At 44.4% G+C, this 22,730-nt stretch overlaps 1 protein-coding gene across 4 annotated transcripts in view; it reads left to right on the forward strand.

The window, feature by feature from the left end:
* Nucleotides 1–258: 258 nt before the first annotated feature.
* LOC147894766 (uncharacterized) overlaps nucleotides 259–22,730 on the forward strand; it is a 61,958-nt gene continuing 39,486 nt past the window's right edge. For 2 of the 4 annotated variants that reach the window (XM_087385098.1, XM_087385101.1), the window contains exons 1-2: nucleotides 259–567; nucleotides 12,253–14,004. In XM_087385098.1, coding sequence (XP_087241224.1) covers nucleotides 12,282–14,004 — 1,723 coding nt within the window. In that variant the 5' untranslated portion in view covers nucleotides 259–567; nucleotides 12,253–12,281. The remainder of the gene's footprint in view (nucleotides 568–12,252; nucleotides 14,005–22,730) is intronic. The other 2 variants (XM_087385099.1, XM_087385100.1) reach the window with 2 other exon arrangements.

Raw genomic sequence — 22,730 nt, forward strand, 5'->3', positions numbered from 1 at the left:
AGCTGATGATGACTGTCGAGGATAACAACCTTGCCATTGTCATGTCAGGTGAATATGAGAGTGAAGAAAAGGACCGTGGTTAGGTAAGGGAATAGAGAAAAATGCATGCATGGAAGAGAAGAGTTGAAAACGATGGTTTGGGGGGGGGGGTGTGTGAACCATGGTTAGGGAGCAGTTTAAATGTCAATTGTATACTACTTACTGCTTTACATGCATTGAGCTTCCATGGCGTCTTCTTATGAGCTTCTTCCTCTCCACCTCCATTTTCGCCGTCCGATCGCGCTCATCCCGGCGTCAGATTAGTGCTCTCTCCCACATCATCGACCTGGAAAGGTTCTTGGCGCTGTTCCCCCCGGTCATACTTCGTTCGGTCGTCGAGATTCACATCACTTTTCTCCTCCGGCAGCGGGATTGATCGGATTTGTCCGCTCAAATCCGACGTTTTTTTGCCCCAGCTTGGAGATTGCTCGAATTTTTGCGTCGGAGAGCTGGGCTTTCAAAGCTGATCGTTGGCTTGATGGAGCAGTCCAACTGAGCGTGCTGGGATTTTTCTCGCTACAATCGACGGTGAGCGAGCGATCCAGTCTTCAGAAATTAAGATGTAAGGACAAAACTATTACGAAGTCTAGATGATAGCACGCAGTTCACACTGCCTTCATAAGAAATCTCCTTTCTGATTGCCTCGTCCATTTTGTGTCATTGCATTCTTCTTCTGCTCCCACTTCATTTGCCTTCATTCACACGTATTTGGCTCTACCATGAGCCCACTAATTCGTAGCAATTACACTGATTCATCGAGATCATAGTAGCTAGATTTGTTTTCGCCGAGCCATGATGGACTGTATAACGCCTCGAAGACTCAATCGTGCGTAAGATAAGCTCTATTACAAGACACTAGCTTGATCATCAGACGAGTGAGGTAATACGTGCTACATAATGCTCCCTTCAACAACGTCACGATAGTGAATCTAACTGTTTTCAGAACAAGAGAAAACAAACGAGACATCCTCAGCTCTTGCAGACTCTATCCTGAACAACCGATAGATCTCTCTCATCGGTACATACCAAGCCTGCGACAGTGCGACCATCTTCGGAATATATTTTCGACGAGTGGAATCTGCGATAGACTGTCGACCTTTCTATCGAGCAGGCCAGGTTTATAATCGCTATGTGTCCGTTTTGACGCATAGTCAGTAATTCAAGGCGCCGTCCCCAAGCCCGAGCAAAATGACATTCTCTGCCGTAAAATTCTCTACATCAAGCCTTTCCGTGTTATATATCTTTTGGCTCATGGTAATCCTAGCATAGTCACTGTTCAGAACACCTGTGGCGTACGTTCGCCCGATACAGCTGAGGGCTGAGTCTTTACATCCGGGCTACAGAGTGTGTTGTACAAACGAGACGTCCTCAACTCTTGCAGACTCTATCCTCGACTCAAGCTCTCTCTTTTATCGTCATGTGATACTGAGGTGATCTGGACCTTTTGGAATGAGCCATATGAGCCATATAAGCCGTGATAAGTATCCAGAATGCCTTCGAAGCACATCATGTAGTCGGCCAAGAAGTCTACTCTGTGTTTACTATGGATTTTTTCATCAACTTGCCTTTCTCCATTCTGCTTTCCTCCAGTTTCCTTTTCAGGGGGAAAAGAGACTCTAAGAGAGAGAGAGAGGTTCAGTGAACATCTAAAGATCTATGGGACATCGAGGAGCCAATACATCTTAATCCAAAACAGAAGTGGCTGAAGCATCTCCTGCGGTACCTAGAGCATGCCTACGATCCAAATGTCCTATGAGATACAGTGGCAAGAAGCAAGGAGGTAGTAAGAGTCTACAAAGGTCGACTGAGAGTTTGTAGTTGTGTCTATGTTTGTGTCCTCGTTTTAATCAATCATAAATTCAGAGTCTGAGCTGAGGGCGCCCTGATCAAGGCTTTCCTTTCCCTGTAGCCTGCACAGTGCGTTCCTTCTTAGCTTGCTAACTTTAGTTAACTCAGATGCTCTCTGCTTGATTGTTTTGGGGCAAGATCTTCTGGAATTGATATCTTTTTGCCTTTTCACTTTTCTGGATTGTCTAAGAACCTTGATTCTGTATCGTCTAGCATAAAAGGTGTACAAACTATGATTCTCTCTTCTTCAATTTCTGAAGGAAAAGTTCCTGCATACCATCTCTCAAGTCTCAATTAATTTACTTATTCAATATTTTCATTGCATTGACATGCCTCTTGTTTTGTATGGAGTGAGTTCTTTAGATATCCATATCTTCGTGCCCTTCAGCTTATGTGTTTGTTGTAGAATCTTGATCTTTGCAGCCTTGTCGCTGTGAGAGACTTGTATCTATGTTCCCTTGTGCTGGAAATTCCAGATAGCATCTGCTTTCCATTCCACTTGTGGTATCTTCTCTTTGAGGTAGTCAATTTTGTCTTCTGTGGCCAGCCATCTGGTAGTGCCCCCACGTATAGGATCAGCTTGTTAGCTTCTCTGGTTTCCTGCTCCTTCACTTGTCAGCTTTGTTCCCTTTGTTGTTTACATCTGCTGTCATCTCTTGTTTCATGGATTTCACCTGAATGCTGACCATTTCCTGCATTTTAGAAACCAACTGTGGTGTTGGTGGAGATGCATTACATTTGTGCAGCACCTCCTCGATGACTTCTTGCTTTCCATTTCCCTCCATGTTGTGGACTTTCCTTTCGAGAGCTGCAAGCCAAAGCTTGAGTTCTTGAACTTCAAGCTCTAAGTAACAGACAGGTTCTTGTGGATCGAGGGGCTTCATTTCTAGTATGTTTTCACATATGGGCTAGGAGTCGGGGCAAATTCTGCAAACAAATACAAGGGCTTTGCGGGAGTGAACACCTTAATCTTGGGTATTTTGGGCATCTCCATATTCACCTGTGCAAGCTGGGAAACCCCCCTCCTGTTTCAGTTAACCCCCAAAATGGACTGGGGGTTTCAGCCCAACCAGGAACCTCCCTGAACATGGGGTCTGCTGCTGCTACTGTGCGAGATCCCCCCCTAACTGTTTGTTGTGTGAGCAACCTGGAAAGAGCTGCTGGTGGCGCGAACTACTGCAGTCTGCTACCCCGACCTGTGTGTTATACTTCCTGTGACGACAACCTGTAGGGGCTGCTACGTGCACGCGAGGCGGCCTGTCTCTGCTGCTTTGCACAGCGACCTGTGCCTGTCCCATGTTGGCTTGAAAGCTGCCCACAACCAGAAATAGGGGGTCTAGGGAGGCGAAGGCGGAGGCGGAGAGAGAGAGAGAGAGAGAGAGAGAGAGAGAGAGAGAGAGAGAAGGGAGGGGGGGGGGTGTCACGATCTGTGACGTATTCCTTTCTCTATATCTAGACTTATGGATGGTTTGATGAATGGACACTTGTGGAAGGGTATGCCCTTTCGACGGGACACTTCCTATGAGACACAACCCTTCACAAGAGACACTCTATTGAAGAGACACTACTATTGTAATGTATCCTCTCATCAAGGGTCACACCCTTCACAAGGGGTACACACCTCTTCATGCACATACACTTTGGAGTACACACTGTTTCATGTGTGACTCTTCACTCTCTATATAAGAGAGGCCCAATTGTATGGATGACAGACACTACAGCTACACTACAGACACTCAAGCAATACAAATATTCCTTGTTCTCTGCTATTTCAGTCTCCTTTCTGTTCCTTAGCACATTTCTAAATATAGTAAATCTAGGATTTCTTACAGTGGTATCAGAGCAAATTTCGCTCCTGCCTGTAGGAAATGCCCCCCACCTTCTAGCGCCTATCTGATACATCTCTTTCCGCTAGAAGGATATCCGTGCACATTGTGCATGGAAGAGATGGAGAGAATGAGCGTAAAAATTTTTAGCACCAACCCCACCTAAAGTCATCAATGGCCTCTCCATCTCCCCCACGTCACGAGTTGATGTGAATGGACACGACAAAAATAGTGTCTTTTCATGTGCTTGGGCTGTCCCAAAACCAAGGGACGCACCTTTTCCACCATCGGACACACCTTTTGATGAAGAGTTTTGACTCCTCACCCAAAGGACACACCCCATCGTGGAAAAAAGGACACCTCTTTTTGTGTGGGGACACCCCTTTTTAAAACAGGGTCACACCCCTTCATGAAAAGGTACACCTATTCCAAGGGTCACACCCCTTAGAATAGGCACACCTTTTGGCACCAAGCACCCTACAAAAGGGTACCTAAAAGGGCTAAAAAGGAAAACCAGCCCTATACCCTAGACTACCCAAGGGTTAAGTAAACCCACGTTTTAATTTTCTGGTAACCACCACCCAGCACTAGGCGCCCAAATCAAAAAATGCGAAACCCAGAATTCTGTTTCGCCATTGTCTGCCGTACGTGATTGCGCCATCTTCTTTCAGCCAGCTTGTGCCCTTTGTCAGGCCTCAATCTTGCATCGTTCTCGATGGTCTGCACCAGCCGGCTCTATTGCATATCTGCCTGCAAGACTTGATGATCGAACAGACCCCCTTTGCAGCCTCTATCGTCAACTTGCTGCCTCGTTTTCTGCAAACAGCGCCAAGGTGCCAGAAATTCGCCATGATTACCTGCGATCAACAGCCTTGCTGCCCGCAAATCAGCCAGGAAGCAAGAACAGTGCCAGATGCAGCGAATTTCTTCTAAGCCTCCCATGCTTGTGACCAGCAGCCTCGCTGCCCCTCTATCGCGATTCAGACCAGCCTGGATCTTGCTGGTTCATCTCGCCACCTTAGCCTGTGAACAGCGGCCTTTTGCTGCCTTCCCATTCCGACCAGCCAGGCAGATCTGCTCCTCGCACCCCATAGGTACTTGCCTCTAAATTCAACGCAGAAAAAGCGCGTCTGGTTCCACGCAATCTGCCCTTTTCTGCACCACGCATCTGCCACGCCTCAATCAGTCTTGAAAGTCTCGCCAGGCGCCTCTTAATCGATGGACCTCCGGACAAGAGATTTTCAAGCCTTGCTATGCAACTAATTGACAGATCTAATCTATGCCAGGTGGATTCTTTCCATTCTATTTCTAAGGATTCTCTTTCATATTGTTATTTGACGCTCATTATCAAATTACTGCAAATGAAAGGCGCCTCCTTAAAGCATGGAAACCCCTGGTAATTCCCCAGTCCCTTCAAGGACACCTTAGGCATCATCTATCACACAATATCGTGTTCAGATTGCACAACCAGCCCATTTCGGAGCTTTTGCATCGTGGGTCTTCTGTGTCACGTGCCCTTCTAGTGACTTGGACCACATCCTATACCTTCAGTTGACCACCAGTCCTAGTCTCATGGACTATCAGATTGAACTCGCAAATGGAACTACCTTCTTGTGCAACACTAGGATCACAAACTTGTCTTTTCGCATCCAACATTATACGGACAAGTTGAACTTCGACATCATGCCTCTTTCTCAGTACAACGTCATACTTGGACAACGGTGGCTCTACGACTATGATTCATCAATCAGTTTTCGCAGCCATACTGTCGAGTTTGTCCACCAGGGAAAACTTATTGAGCTAACTGGTTCTAGGGACTCTCCTTCAACCCCAGTTGCCTCTGCCCTACAAGTAAAGAAGTGGGTTCGTAAACGTCAAGTAAAGACTTCACTTCTGTTGGTTACGGCAGTAGAGGAGACACCAACAAAGGATCCTCCTGAATACGTCAATTAACCTTTTTTCCAGCCCTACTTGGATATTTTTCCAAAGGAATTGCCAAAGCAGTTACCACCTCGACGACCAGTGGATCACCCAATCGAACTTATTCCCGGCAGTAATCCACCGTCGAAACCTCCTTATCGGGTTTCTTACACTCACAATGAAGAAATCCAAAGACAGGTGACCGAACTACTCAACAAAGGTCACATTCGGCCCAGTGGCAGCCCTTTCGGATCTCCTGTACTACTTGTGGAAAAAAAGAATAAGTCAATGCGCCTCTGCATCGACTATCGAGCCCTCAACAAGCTCACTATAAAAAACAAGTATCCATTGCCTCGCATCGATGACCTCTTCGATCAACTTCTACACGCAACACAATTCTCAAAGATTGATCTTCGTTCAGGTTATCATTAAATTCGCATACGAGAAGGCGATGAGTACAAGATAGTTTTTTGAACAAAGTATGGACACTATGAATGTTTGGTCATGCCTTTTGGGTTAAACAATGTCCCGGCCACATTCATGACACTAATGAACGACATCTTCAGGCCTTTCCTCGATAAGTTCGTCATCGTTTACCTCGATGACATCCTCGTTTTCAGCAGTTCCCAACATGAGCACAAACAACACCTTCACCAAGTTTTTGAAGTTCTCCGCGCAAATTCTCTCTACATCAACATTGAGAAGAATGAGTTCTTCAAGACCCAACTCGAATATTTGGGACATGTTATTTCAGCTCAAGGCATCTCTGTTGATCCCAAGAAGGTCGAGGTAATCCAAAACTGGCCTACTCCTAAGAATGTTCATGATGTCCGCTCTTTTCTCGGATTGGCAAACTTCTACCATACAAAGGTCTATCAGTTTTCCGAAATCGCAGCTCCTATGTCCGAATTATTGAAAAGCACAGTAGTTTTTCAGTGGCTTCCTGAAACAGAGTATAGTTTCCAACAACTCAAGCAAGCACTCACTACCACACCAGTTATGGCTATTGCTGACCCAAACCTTCCATTTGAGGTCATGACCGACGCTTCCGACATTGCTACAGGAGCAGTCTTGATGCAAGAAGGCATAGTTATTGCTTTTGACAGCCATAAACATTCTGATATCCAAACCTGATACCCGGTTTATGATAAGGAGTTTCTTGCTATTGTACATGCTTATCGCTCTTGGAAACATTATCTCATGGGAGCCGACTCGGTGGTCAAAACAGACCATCACTCCCTAAAGTATATCTTTACTCAGCCAGTCATGAACACTCGACAAGCACGCTAGGTTGAGTTTCTGGCCACAAATGAAAGCAAGCCGATGACTTCTAGCAGGACTTCTTTAGCCTCTTCCAGTTCCAACTGAAAGGTGGGAAAGTATTTCCATGGATTTCATTAAACACTACCACGATCCTCCAGAGGTAACACTCAGATTATGGTAATTGTTGATTGATTATCCAAAATGGCACACTTGGTTGCTTGCAAAAGCAGTGCACAGGGTCCGGACATCGCCAAAATCTTCATACAACACATCTTCCGACACCATGGATTGCCCAAGAATATCATATCCGATAGAGATCCTAAGTTTACCAGTCACTTTTGGATTTCACTGTTCGAATCTTTGGGTACAACTCTACTGTTCAGTTTAGCCTACCACCCATAATCAGATGGCCAGACTGAAAGAGTCAACCAAGTTTTGGAAAAAATGCTTCGACATTATATTCAGTCACGCCTAGCAGCTTGGAAAGAGTATCTACCACTGCTTGAGTTTGCTTATAATAACTCTTTCCATAGTGCCATCAGCATGACTCCATTTCAAGCAGCTTGACACACCCCGATTGTACCAACGAATTTTGTACTTCAACATGGAGTGGCCCTGGTTGAAGAAATGCAAGACATTCTACTCCAAGTCAGGGATCATATGCGAAAAGCGCAAGAGCGGTATCAACGGTCTGCCAACAAACATAGACGTCACCTGGAATTTGACACTGGTGACATGGTGCTATTATTTGTAGCCCCACATCGCTATAAGACGGTTAAGTCTGTGTTTCCTAAGTTGCGACCAAGATGCTATGGACCTTTCCGGAGCATCAAGAAAAAATCACCTTTAAGTTACAAATTGGAATTACCACCATCATGGGGTAAAATCCATCCGACATTTCATATTTCTTGGCTAAAGACGTACATTCCAGGCGATGAAGCAGTTCCTCCTGCAGGTGATTATGTCTCAGAAATCGAAGACGATTATGTTCTCCTTATTCCTGAGCGTATTTTGGACCATCGACAGCGAGAGACTCGACATCGACTTATCACGGAATTCCTTGTTCTTTGGCGAGATCTGGACGACTCCGATGCTACTTGGCAATCTGATGAAGACTTACAGCAGTACCCTGACATTTTACAACAGTATTTTCAGAATTTACCGTGATATCTTCTACATCAGTTCATTATCTCCACCAGGGTCTTATTTTGAGTGGGAGGGGATGTCACGATGTGTGACGTATTCCTTTCTCTATATCTAGACTTATGGATGGTTTGATGAATGGACACTTGTGGAAGGGTATGCCCTTTCGATGGGACACTTCCTATGGGGCACAACCCTTCACAAGAGACACTCTATTGAAGAGACACTCCTATTGTAATGTACCCTCTCATCAAGGGTCACACCCTTCACAAGGGGTACACACCTCTTCATGCACATACACTTTGGAGTACACACCGTTTCATGTGTGACTCTTCACTCTCTATATAAGAGAGGCCCAATTGTATGGATGACAGACACTATAGCTACACTACAGACACTCAAGCAATACAAATATTCCTTGTTCTCTGCTATTTCAGTCTCCTTTAAGTTCCTTAGCACATTTCTAAATATAGTAAATCTAGGATTTCTTACAGGGGGGATTAACGTTTTCAAAGGAACGATAGAAAAAAATGGGATAAGCATGTGCCCTAGTCCTAAGCATGTAAAAGAAGCACAGGAAGTGTCGGTGAGCTGCAGGTCTGGTCTTTTGTGGTCTGCGCAGATCTCCTCAGGCTCCTGTGAGGGATAGATGTGAAGGCTATAATCTGATAATGAGCAATTGTCACAGGTTTGAAACAAGTGAGATCTCTTCAAGGTTGAAGTGCCCCCTCATTATGTTGCTAGCTCCTTAGCCCCAATATGGTCCACATCGAATGCTATGACACTTGGGGCAAATAGGGTGGTGATCCATAGTGTTGGATGTACTTGTTCATTTGTCGTGCACATGCTCTCTCTCTCTCTCTCTCTCTCTCTCTCTCTCTCTCTCTCTCTCTCGGTTTTAAAACTCCTTCCACTTTCGATGTGCACAGAAGGTATGAGACCAAGTCTAAGTGACATAATGAGAAATCCCCTTGAAGGGGTAGCCTAAATCTTCCCTCATCAGTTTGCCCATACTATTTAGCTTGGTCAAGGTAGGAGATGACATGAAATGGCTCTGCACACTACGAATTTTGCAAGTATGATATGGTATGGAGTGCACCTCTTTCCCCGAATTATGCACATGACATGTACCTGCTTGAAGCTCCCCCTCTCATCCTCCCTAGGATCTACTGCCAAAAAAGATCTGGCCTAGAAAGCTGTTGGTCTGACTAGAAAATTGGAGAGGAGAGATTTGATTGTCACACGTTGGAAATGTGTCGGGAAACACTAGCACCCCAGCTTTGCTATGGATAAATGCCCTCTAGTCAAGTCTGCCTGGGCTATCCGTTTCATGCTGAACGTGGATCTTCTGAAGATGCAATCCAAGTAAGCATAGGATTTGACGATCTCAACGGCCTCTCTTGCAAGGGTGAATGAATTACATTGAGCCTCGATGGTGTTGAAGATAATAACCTGGTTGACCTTCATGTCCAAATAGTCACAAAGTGCTTGTAGAGCTCTCAAATGCATCCTCAATCCCTCTTTTGGGTCAAAAACCAACTGAGCAGCCTTGGCATAGAGCAGGATTAGGATGAGAGTCTATGCCAGTTTTGATCCATGTCCACCCATTGTGTCCACAAATGAGGCCATCTTGTCTATGTAAAGCCCAAAGAGGGCAGGTGACATTCCTGCTTCGCTTCACTGATGCTGCTGACCTTGCTCGACATTCCTTGTGGGGTGCACACTACGGCCATGACTGCTCAAATGACATTGCGTGCAATGCCGAGAGCTTGGAGTTGTGAGATGAGTCAGGCCTATGGTATGGAATCAAAAGGCCTTCTGGAAATCTACACACGTGTGGATTTTAACATAGACAAAAATATAAAAGAAACAAAGAAATTAGAACATGTATCGATTTGGTCCCCTGTCAGTGGCACTTGAAAATTCAAGCATATTGAAAAGTGGCTTTCAACCCCAAGTGATAGTTAAAGTAGCGGGCATGCCATCCCATGACAAGGTGGAAGATAAGGCAGTGAGCTGCTGGCACATTAAACAAAAGAAGGGAAAATAATGTAAGGCATGGAGGGAAGGAGGAGGAGGAGAAGAGAGCACAAACAAGATGTAGGGTGGGATGCCTAGAGTTGCAAATCCTACAGGCAGTGGAGCTGCAGCAAGGCATGTAAGTGGGGCATGCAGGAATTAGGGAGAGAATCATGTGAGGACGATGTGCAGGAGCAAGTGAAGAAGGGGCATGTGAGCAGCAAGTTCTGGAGAAGAGGGGCAGGAGGTTGCAAAAAGGAAAACGCCAGTCAGGGATTAGAAGGTGGCAGTAAGAAGGACTACCTAAGCGTGGGGCAGGAAGAGAGTGGCAGGTGGGCTAAGGAGAAATGTAGAGAGGGTAAGAGATTCATCGAGAGGCAGTGGCAAAGGGGGGAAGGCGAGTAGGTGAGTGAGACAGGGTAGGAGGAGGTTGACAGAAGCAGTGCAGGAGGAGGGTCACAGGTCAGAGGGAAGGATAGGGAAGAGGCAGCAGATCGTGGATATCAAGCAGGAAGATGTCATGGATAACAAGCGGAGGGGGGGAATCACAGAGCAGCTTTTATGCTAACCTTTTTCTGTTATGACCTGGTGCATATTTTGCAAAATGTGCTGCTGCGTTGCAAAACATGTGTGGAAGGCATGCTCTGAGCGGTAGAGGACCATAGTAATTTCTTTTTAATTTTGTTTAAATAAAAAAAGCGCTTAGGATCCACCTGGCCTTACTGTATACACAGGGGAGAGATGCGGGGGTGACTTCTAGGCACCTGTAGGTCAGTTTTCCAGGGTGCCGGAGGTATCGAATGACACTATTTTCCTTTGTCATGGGTTTTTCTTGGTTAGAGCCTGATTTCATCAGCCCCTTTGGTTGTTTTTATTTTACGTCACTGTGACCTAGTTGGTTGAGCAACCACATTTTGTGTTACCCTTTTTGGCTACATTATTGGTATGGTCCCTGCATCTGAAATTTGGAAAATCAAGGTGAGATTTTTTATAGTTTTGTCTACAAATCTTTTTCAACAAAGAAATTTCAAAGGTGGCCTAGGGCGGTAGAATGGCTTGTGGTCAGTGTTACTAGGGAACCTCGTGCTCATGAAGACAATGGGAACCTCTAGGGAACTCAGGAGTAAAAGGAACCACTTGGGAATGTTCTGTAAGCCATGTCTAGGACAAAGTCATGAGTTTGTATATATCCCTTGTACCCCTTTACCCTTTCTTAGTGTCTAATCTCTAGAACAAAGCCGACCTGTAAGCTGTTACTATGCTAGAAGTAAAAATGTGTAAATATATGTGTTTCTTTGTAATGGTGTGTATGTGTATGATGACGGGATGATGTGACATTTTCCTCCCATTCCCATACCGAGAAGGGCCAAAGTTCCAGTGGTCCCATCTCAGTAACTATGCTTGTGGTACTCAGCTGGGGAAGGTGCTGTGCAGAGTGCACGTAGGTTGGGTATGGTGGATCTCTAGTCTTTAAGATGGCCATCCCAAGTATCCTTAAAAGAAGCATAGGTGCAGGTGTTTTATCCGTAGAGGAGTAACAGGCATTCAGAATTGTTGTAGCATGAAGATGTGCAAAATGACAAGGAGATCAGCGAAGATGTAATGCTTTGGTCTCTGGTTGGTCGAGGGGGCATAGAAATAGTTGTGTAACGTGTAGCTTTGTCACTGATGATATGGCCACTATGCATTAACGAATATGTAATCTGGCAAAAAAACAAGATATCCTTCCTTACAGATACTGCAAATTTTGAAGGGATTAAATTGGTTCTCTCTCTTTGGTTAGAATCATGACAAAACAGAGTTCCCCTTAAATTGAATGGGTTTCTCATTCTCTCATTCTGTCTGCGAGATCTCCCTTTTTGAGTTTTACAGATAGAAAGAAGAGGCCACAGAAAAACATTCTGTTTATTGGATGATTTTTAATTGGATCTGGATATTTTTTATTATAGCTTCCAATCAACTTGTTTGAGTTGCAATTTGCTTTTGATCACTAATGAATTGCATGGAAGTTTGACTTTTAATTTAATAAATTTTGTGACTTCATTCTGGTCATCAATGATTGTATTTACTTTAAATAAATAGTACAATTGTGACTTGATTCTGGTCATCAATGATTGTATTTATTTTAAATAAATAGTACAATTGTGACTTGATTTCTGGTCATCAATGATTGTATTACCTTAACTGATTTCAGATCTTGGTCTTGATGCATCAAAGGGAGAGATGTGGTTTCTGCTAGCTGCTGCAGGTGCTGGTTACTTGGCAAGATGCTGGCAAAATTCCCACAAGGCAAGGCCAGTGACTTCTGGTTGTGGTCAGAATCCAAGGACGAGCCCTCCAACCTCAGCTCCTTCCACACCAAGGAGGTCAATGTCCCTGTCAAAGACACTTTGCCACAATTCTAGCTCTGTCAGTGGAGGAAAACTTTTGTATGATGTCAGTGGAGGAGTCCTTAGCACTTTTCATGAGAATGGAGAGCTGTCTTCCTTGGAAGTTCTGTCTGAATATGAAAATGGGAAAGATTTTAATAGCAAAGAAAAACTATTCAGAACCAACAGTGATCCAAATCTTTGTGCACTTGAGCAGGGTAACGAATGCCACCAGCACAGCTGTGATGGTGTACCTTCTGAACTGTTACCAGAAATCTGCAATTCTCCAGTCACTATTTTGCAGGAAACAGACATTCCTAGTGATTCTTGCTCCACATTTCCTGTCCATGCTTTATATTTGGATCCCCGTGCCAAGAGCATGAGCATGGAGGAAATCTCAGGAGAAAAAGAACATGTCTCTTCTTCATGGGGTTTGCACTCATCGTATCAAACAGGGAACAAGAAAAGAAGTGCATGTGACAGCAATTTGGTTGTGAGTGGGGTTGATGTAGATAGTCCTCTTGATAAAAGAATAGGAAAGGACAAAAAGTGTGGTGCATGGCCACGCTTAGATGGAGGTGATGCCAGCATTAACAAGATGAGAGAGCTTGTTGATGTTAAATTGGGTTTTACTTTTCCTACAAAAGAGTCTTGTGAGTTTTTGTGGAGTCACACCACTATGGTGAGTAACAGTCCCATAGGTCAGCAGAGCCCAATTGTGCAGGAAATCTGGTCTAAACAGTTGGAGGAAAGAAAGCAGAGTAAGGAGCCCAATGTCGATGGCCAGGAGAGTTTTATTTTTAATGGTGGGCTAGGAGAGATAATGCATACTGACAACAACAAAGAAACACGTCAGGGTCTGTCTATGGATTCTGGAGATGATGTCTGTCTAAGGAAATCTTCTATCACATCTAGTACTTCACCAGGGTTAGATACTGCAAGGGATAGTGCTACCGAATGTTTTCCTCAATCACATGCTTATGATGCTGGATCAAAGGTTCAGAAAAATACAAAGGTCCTTTATGACAAAGGTTCCACAGCTGGTCTATCGCATAAGGGAGGAAAACAGACGAGGGGTTACCTGCAAAGGAAAAAGAAGGGCCCACAGAAGTTTCTCAGACGAAGGGATCCACTGAAAAAAGTTGATTTGCAGGATTCTTTGAAGTACACTTCCTCTGTTGAGAGTCGTGTAGGTGCTCATGCTGTTGATGCAAGTTACAGGGATGGTTTCCTCACAAATGTTACACCCTCGGTCGTGCTGCAGCCACCTCTGTGTTTAAATCTTTGCCCTGTTAAAGAAGGCAATTTGGGATCTTCAATTATTGTTCCAAGTGTAGGATTGAGTGCAATAAGGAAAAATACAAATGATAGAAGTTCATCATCAGAATTCAATTGTGACAGAATCAGGGCTGCAGATACAATGAATAGGCTTATACATTCTACTGGTGAGATATGGAACCAGGACCTCCTGCAACCTTCACTGGATTGGAGTACAGATGATAATCTTATGAGAGAAATGATTCAGCCTTTGCGTTCAAAGGGCAAAACAGTCTCTAAGAGTGCTCACAATTCTGGCCGTAAGTTTTTTATTCCCCCAGTTCATGTAAAAATCGCCTATCCACTCTGTAGTTGTATATTGATTGAAAATGACACTAGAGAGCCTTTTAATCTATTTCCTCATCAATTCAGTACATATAAGCTAAGGCTATATGTGGTTGATCACGAATGGGTTTTAAAAATGGATGCAATTGAAGCCTCTCTTGAAAAATACAAAACCTTGAGCTAGGCTAGTTATTCAAATAGGTAATGATTCTGCAAGCAAATATCCCAATATTACAAAACATTTTACATTGGATTAGCAGCCAGCCAAGTAGGTAACATAAAACAATCATAATGCTGGGTTGGTGGAAACCCAAACAAAGGAAGACACATTAACTAACATCGCCTAATCCCTGATTCCAGCTCCCAACAAAATAAGCAGATCAGGCAAGTGACCCATAGCCTAAAACGGCATCATAATCCCCCATAGACCTAGCACCTGTGATTCCACAATCCAGATCCTCAGTGAAATTGGCAAAGCAGATAACTATCACAGGTTATGGAAGTTATACAGAACTTGACCAATGTCAGTTTGAAGAATGCCCAGCTCAGAAAAATTGCCTGCTCTGCACAACTGCACAACGTCCATGCAATCTTTGGACCCCTGCGTTTGTCAAAGGTGCTGTTCACCTCATGGATGGAACAATGCCCCGAGTGATGTGATGTTTGGTGAGTAAAAGATAAGCTTAGACAGGGTCTGAACCATATCACAGAGATTCCATTGTGAAATGATTATTTCCACTTAATAATCTGTTGTGTCACAGCAGTACAGACCTCCCAGGTAAGCCCAATGTGAGCTGCGACAGGCATGACCATCATTCTGCCTAGATCTGAAACATCAGACCTTGCAGCACAACCATCATTAAGCTCATGAAAAAATAAGCAATGTTAACCGATGTATACTGCCATTTTTGGTTTTCTAGACCAGCTGAAAAACCCTTGTTTTAGTACAGTAGTCCCTCATTTCTTTTGGCAGCCCACAACATTATTTTTCAATCTGTGTTGACAAGGGCACATGCCTATAAGAGCTAAACAGCAAGAGAGCTTCCCAAAACTTTTTGTTGTATTCTTCCAAGTTATGACAGTGAGCTGCATCCGACTTGTGCCATGCTGTCATAACATCTACCTCAAAGGTAGTAGTCAACCAAGTAGCTGAAAACACCTGCTTAAACTGAACCCAACTCAGTGGTCTATTTTGGAGCAGCAAATTTGTCCACCACTGTAGAGCGTTCCCCTTCAAGAAGGTGGCTGCCTTTTGCATTTTAGATGACTCAGTGAAGTTCCCCCCTGAGAAGGCTGCAAAATGTGCAGCCTTCAACCTATCCTGAGCCCCATTAAAGGTCTCAAACCTCACTGCTGCACCACCATCTTTGTAATCTTTTACCTTCCCTTTGGGTGTCAGATTATCATGCACAAGTGGCTGCAAAAACGGAGGTTGAATTGCATTCCCTCCAGCCTGTCCTGTGCTACCACTACCCATTAGAGGGTTTGTCAAACCAGCCCTAGGCATACCAAACATACCTGTAGGAGCTCCAAAGGTCCCTGACCTTCCACTTTGCATTCCTGGCTGCATGCCAATATTGCCATACATCATGTTAGGCATTGCGGGCTGCATATCCCCAGATACAGTGTTTTGCATCCCTTGCATCCCAGGCTGAAAACCAACAGGGTAATTTCCAAGCATTCCTTGACCATCATTAACTTGACCAGCCATTGCTCGAAATACTGAACCCCCACCAAAATACCCTGGATGCATAAAGGGTTGGGGAAAAGCTTGCTGCCCTTGATTTAATTCTGAAAATCAGCCCCTTGGCCATGCATAACCATACGAGGACCTTGAAAGGGCTGCTGCCCTGAAACTCCCTGTACATTTGGCATTACTGAAGGCTGTCCATCCAACGACCACCACCATCCATCCGGTGTCTCTCTCCCTCTGCCTGCAAGGTCCCGTTGTCCCTTTTGCGTGATCCCCGTCCATTTCCTTCCTCTAAGGCCTTCCAAGGCTTCCTTACCAAAAGGGGTTGCATGGGCTTTCCACGTGGCAGCCCATGCCTTAGGTTGCCCCCAAGGGCTTTCATTTGCCCCTAGGCCCCGTCTAGTGGGGCCTTTCTAAAGACCCCACCAATGACTAACATAATTTCTAAGGTACTTTGGGCCACTCTTGGCCCTAAACCTTTCATTTCCCCCCAAGACACAACTTCTTAGGGGGGAAACTTGCACGCGCTCATCCCGAGACCTCGCCAATTTGATTCCTAAGGTTGGGCCCACATGCGAGTACCAAAACTCACACTCTTGTGACAGATTTCACTTGGGGCATGGCAGCTTGATTGACATAGAGACGACATGTCTTCCTGATAGAGTGGTCTCTCTAGTCTTTGGAAGACCAATGGGTCTATGAGATTGTGTGATACAACACGGTCAAAGATACTTGACTCTAGTCAAGTAAACCTGACTTCGGTCGGGGAGACTTGGTTTATTACCAAGAGGGTTAACCCCGGTTAACCAAGATGTGCCAACTTCGGTTGGAGAGTTGTGCCAACTTCGGTTGGAGAGACTTGGCTATAATTAAGGCGCCTCGACCCTTGGTCAAAGCTCCTTAATTATAATCAAGAGTGTTGACTCCGGTCAACTAGAGAATAAATATATATTTTTATATTTGTTTAGGTGTGCACATGTGTTCAGTGGGGACGCCCACCGTGACTAGAATTAGTCCACAGTGTGTTATTTGCATGCAAAGCGCTAACAATTAATGGGTGCCATGGTGGTGCGCTTTAATTAATTGTTGCAGGTACTAGGAAGAGTTATTTTTCCTAAGCGCTACGGGAGCCTAACAAGCATCTAGGAGGCGGTTTGTGTGACCAAGTGCTTTGAAGACTCGAGAGTGGCCCTTAGTGGCATGTAATAGGACTTAGTCTAGATTTTAGACAAGTGGCATGTTGCCATTTTGAAATGAGCTTGAAGCTCTTGTAATAAAGGGGATTTTTCACGTTTTGAAAGTGTGTGTACCAAACAGCTCTACGCTGAACTTTTATAACAGATTCTCTTTAAGTAATAAAATACCTTCGGGGGGGTCCAGCCCGACATGTTGTCCTAGGCCCTAGTGTCTCTGTCGAGAGAGAGAGAGAGGGAGAGCAAAAGGGGAAGTGTGCTTGCTGTCTTTTACGAAGGAGGTTCGTAGTGAATCAAAGAGAAATTGCTGTCTTTCAAAGAGCATGTGGGATTTCATTGGTATTAGAGCCAAGGCTCATGGCCTTCCTAGGCTGTGACGATCTAGTGAGGAGGCAATAGTGGCTAATGGGCAGAGATAGCGCAAAGTGTTCAGTTCTGGATTGTATGCTGAAGCTAGACTATACGCATTTGTGAATGAAGGCAAAGCGTACAGTGACCCGAGGCAAGATACGCTGGTGATGGCGTGGGCACAAGGGGTGCTGGCTAGTAGGCCTGGGGCCTCATGTCTATGACGGCGTAAGGACGCCTCTAATGGAGGGTCAAAGCAAATGGAAGCGATCAAATTGCCAACGAGCGAAGTAGCTGCTGGGTATCGCATGAATGCTCGAAGTGATTTTTGGCTTCCTGTGTCATTTTGCATACCCCGGTGAAGGCGATAGCACTCGAGGAGGCTATGCTATGGCGAATTGTTGAGCAGATGGTTTCATTGCGTGGGTGATCCCGTTATGTATTTGCGCAACGATCGGCGAGGCTTCCATGAAGGCATATATGGAGCAGGCCCGTGGCTCGACATAAGTTTCATAACGGAGATTAGTTGCGCTGGTTACGTTGAGTGCTGACGGAAGCTTTCTTCTTTCTTTTCTCGTCGGACGTGAAGGCGCGATGTGCGAAACTCTAGAGAATTCCGTCGTCTGCGCGTATTTTCTCAGCCAAGGTTCAACCTTAGGCTGATGTGGAAGCCAACGTCGCAACCAAGGTGACGTGGCAGGCAAGGCACCAGCTGACGTGGCAGTACATGTGGCAGCCAGATCAGGTAGCTGATGTGGCAGACCCTGGGTTTATCTAGCCTAACCTTGGTTAGTGGACTGGTTAGAGGTCCAGTTAGTTGACTCAACCAGACCAGTCTGATTACTGTAACTAGACTGTGACCAGTCCAGTTAGTCTAGTTGCAGACTAACCAGACCAGAACCAGTCAGTCTGGTTAGAGTAACTAGCCAGTTACTCCATCTGGTTACTGTTCTTTCAAAAAAAAAAAAAAGGGACAGTTGCAGATACTGTTTCTGCTAGCAGATTTCACATGCCTGTCAGAAAAGCAGCAGAAAAGCAGCAGAAAAGCAGAGAAAACAGAGAAAAACAGAGAAAGCAAACTCCTACTGTCAGAAAAGCAGCAGAAAAGCAGAGAAAAGCAGAGAAATCAGAGATTTGTAGAAAAAGAAAATGCATGCCTTTGTACACTGGGAAGATGAATCAGATGCTTCTGAGTGCTTTTTGCAATAGCCAGAAAAAGGGCAATACAATTGTTGATGCTTTAGCAATTTTGTGGGTTTATGCTTTGATTTGATAGCCTAATTACTGGCACAAGTTGTGAATGCAAGACACCTCTTGTTGAGGTATTTTACTGTCGGAAAAGCAAAGGTAGTCGTGCATCAGTTACCTACACGGCGTGTGAAAATTTTGCAGATCTCAGAATATGGATCAATCACCTATCCAGTGGGATTCACAAGATAGGGATGTACATCCAAGACAGAGAAGTGTGCAGCAAACTCAACAAGAATTTGAACAGATGGTACGTGCTCGTATACAAGAGATGGAAAATCTCAAAAAGGATCCAAGGGCTCAGCATTTGTTTCAAGCAGAAGCCATGCCTAATGCAGTATATGACGTGCCAATGCCAGAGGCACACTCTCGTGTACAGCCTAAGAAAGAGAGATCTCATAGGGGACGGTCTCATAGTAGGAAGAGATCGAGGCATCATCACCGATCTCCTAGTCCATCACCGTCTGCCTCGAGTTCAACTTCTGTATCTTCTTCTTCTTTATCAGATAAACCATCCAGGAAAAGAAGGAAACACAAGAAGTCTAGGAAGAGAAAGTCTTCCAGAGAGACCAAGGAATTCAAAGAGGGAGGTAAATCTGTCAAGTTTATGACCTACAATGGACAGTATGGTCATACAGACAAAGCATTGCAGTTCATGAGGCAGTTTGATGCTGCATTCGGCACAGAAAAGTTTTCAGAATCCTCCAAGTTAAGAATGGTCAGCTTGCACTTGACAGCGGCAGCTAGTGCATGGTGGAGTGCACAGACCACAGATGGGTCAGCCCCAAGGAAGTGGAAGGACTTCAAGAAAGCCTTCTACCAGCAGTTTATGCCTAAACAATTTAGAGACCATGTTCTTCAAGATTGGGATAGTTTGCATATGGATGCAGGAGATACAGTGGATGTGTACAACCAAAAGTTTTGGGATGCTTATTTGCAGGTTGCACCTTTCAAAAAGATCTCAAAGGGACCCAAATAAGAAAATACAGAGCAGGTCTCACTCCAAGAATTCAGGCAGTAGTGAATGCTTTGGGGGCAAAGAACATTCAAGACCTTATGCATTCAGCTTCAGTAGCTAGTCTTGTGCCGTTACAAGATCCATCTATAGTGCCATCCTTGCATGCAGGACGTGCTGATAGAAAGAAAACTGATTTTTCAAAATCAGAAAAGAAAGAGTACCCCAAGGTTGAAAAGAAAGGGTTTCAGCCTCAGAAGCCGAGGGGTACTCAGTTTTCAAAGGTTTATAAAGGCAAATCTCTATTCACCCCTGAACAGATAGCTGAATTCCGTAGAGATGGGAAATGCTTCAAGTGCGGCAAAGAGGGGCATGTGGCTGCCCAGTGCCCAGAAAAGCCTTCAACTTCGAACGGAAAAGAGGCAGAGAAGCCACGAGGACTGCAAAAGCCAATGGCAGGAGGAATTCCTGACATAATGGGTCATGTTTCAAACCCAGAAGAACGAGAATTGCTGCTATCATGGGGCAAAGTCAGAGACCAGCAAGCGCTAATTTTATTTGATCCAGGGGCTACTGATAATTTCATATCAGAGGATCTAGCCCTGAGGCTGGGAATAAAGACGGAGGAGTTGGGCAGGGCTTTGGATGCCGATCAGATGTTCTGTGGGAATCCTGTGCCAGTCACTCCCTTGATAGGGAAGCTCCGTCTTCATGTTCAGAGTTATGTGGATCAGGAAGACTTCTTCATTTCTCCACTGAAACATCATGATGTAGTCTTGGGAATGCCTTGGTTTCATCGCAAGACAGTGAAGTTGACTCTTTCTGAAAGAGTGCTGGAGTTTGTGCATAGGGGAAAAATTCAGCGTTTAATTGCCAGGAATAAAGGGGAGACTATCCCAATTGTATCTGATGTTACATGTGGTAAAGCAATAAAGTCTGCAATTTCTGCGTACATGGTTTTTGTAAAAGAAAAAGAGAATGATATGCATGCTGAAATGAATGATGCAGACAAAGATAAGTTTCAGTTTCTTGTAAACTTTAAAAATTGCTTTTTCGATGCTTTGCCAGGGGAGTTACCCCCAGAGAGACCAGAAGATCATCAGATAGAGTTAATGCCTGGTAGTGAGCCCCCAAACAGACCACCTTATAGAGTCAGTGCGACTCAGAGAGAGGAGATTATGGCTCAGGTACAGGACTTGCTGTCCAAAGGATTGATTCAGCCGAGCTCGTCTCCTTTTTGTTCCCCTGTACTGTTAGTACAGAAGAAAGATGGTTCATTCCGTATGTGCGTCGATTATTGCGCACTGAACAAAATGACCATCAAGAATAGATTCCCTATTCCACGCATTGATGATGTGCTGGATCAGTTTTCAGCAGGATAGACTTAAAGAGTGGCTATCACCAAGTGAGGATACAACCTCAGGATGTGCACAAGACAGCATTCCGCACTACATTCGGGTTGTATGACTACTTAGTGATGCCTTTTGGGTTGACAAATGCTCCAGCCACATTCAATAGAATGATGGATCGCATTTTCCGAAAGTACAGGCATTTCACGGGTACTTTCTTTGATGATATCTTAGTCTTTTCTAAGACTGAAGAAGAGCACAGGGAACATCTTGCTATAGTGTTTCAAGAGCTGAGAAATCATCAGCTCAACGCAAACAGCAAGAAAAGTGAATTCTTCTTGGAAGAAATCCATTATCTGGGGCATATAATATCCAAGAATGGGATACAAATGGATCCAGCAAAGATCCGTGCCATTCAGGAATGGCCAGAGCTGAAAATTGTGCATGAAGTTCGAAGTTTCCTAGGCCTGTGTTCTTACTACAGAAGGTTTATCAGACATTTTGCTGATATCGCAGCTCCATTACATGACCTTACTAAGAAAAATGCAGCCTTCACATGGGGAATATCACAAAAGAAAGCATTCAATACACTCAAGGAGAAGTTGACTACAGAGCCTATTCTTGTAGTCCCGGATCTTTATCAATCTTTTGATGTTGATTGCAATGCTTGTGGAGAATGTGTTGGGGCTGCATTGCATCAGAATGGTCATGCAGTGGCCTATGAAAGCAAGAGACTTCGGGATGCAGAGAGATATCTAGGAATCTATGAGAAAGAGTTATTGGCTGTAATTCATGCCATCCATACATGGAAGCACTATCTTTTGGGTGCAGATTTTACTGTTAAGACAGATCACCAAAGTCTGAGGTACTTTTTGACTCAGACCAAGCTTTCCGAGAAGCATATGAAATGGGCAAACATGCTATCAATGTATCATTTTCAGATTGTCCATACCCCAGGAATTCGGAACAGAGTGGCAGATGCTTTGTCCCAAAGACCCCAGGTCAATAATGTGACTATTGCTTATCATCAGGACCTGGAAGACATGAGGGAGCAATATGCTCGTGATGCAGATTTTGGTGAAATTTTACAGCAAATGCAAGAGGGGCAATCCACCAGTCACTATTCCCTCAAAGATGGGTATCTAATGAAAGATGATTGCCTATGCATCACCCAGGAGATGAGGAAAAAGATTTTGAAGGAATGCCATGCACCTCCCTATGCTGGATATAGAGGAATTACAGCAACAACTCTAGCACTAGAGAGGTATTTCTTTTGGCCAGGGATGCGGAAAGATATACATCAGTTTGTTACTGAATGCCTTACGTGTTAGAAAGTGAAGTATTATAGACGGAAGGCACCTGGCCTACTTATGCCTCTTCCCGTTCCTCAGGCACCATGGGAAAGTATTACAATGGACTTTATTTTTGATTTGCTAAGATCAAAGTCAGGGAATGATGGGATTTGGACTATCATTGATAGATTCAGCAACCAAGCTCATTTCATTCCGGTTCGCAAAACCATAAAGGCAGATCATATGGCTAAGCTTTTCATGGTACAGATTTTTAAGCATCATGGTATGCCTAAGTCCATTGTTAGTGATCGAGATCCCAGAATGACCAGTCTATTCTGGAGAGCTTTATTTGATAACATGGGGACGAATTTGAATTTTTCTTCTTCTTTCCATCCCCAGACAGATGGTCAAAGTGAAGTAGCAAATTCTACAGTTTTGGATATGCTGAAATGCTACGTGGGTGACCAAAGTTCAGACTGGGAAAAGTACCTACCGTTGGTAGAGTTTGCTTACAATAATACAGTACATAGCTCTACAGGGAAAGCCCCTTTTGAGGTCATTTATGGGAAGGTGATTTTGCCACCTATATTGAGGACCAAAGATGAAATATTTAGTTTGTGAGA

The sequence above is a fragment of the Dipteris shenzhenensis genome, chromosome 14, assembly GCF_047967505.1.
Source record: "Dipteris shenzhenensis isolate YYH24624 ecotype China chromosome 14, Dip_SZ_1.0, whole genome shotgun sequence".
Lineage (NCBI taxonomy): Eukaryota > Viridiplantae > Streptophyta > Polypodiopsida > Gleicheniales > Dipteridaceae > Dipteris > Dipteris shenzhenensis.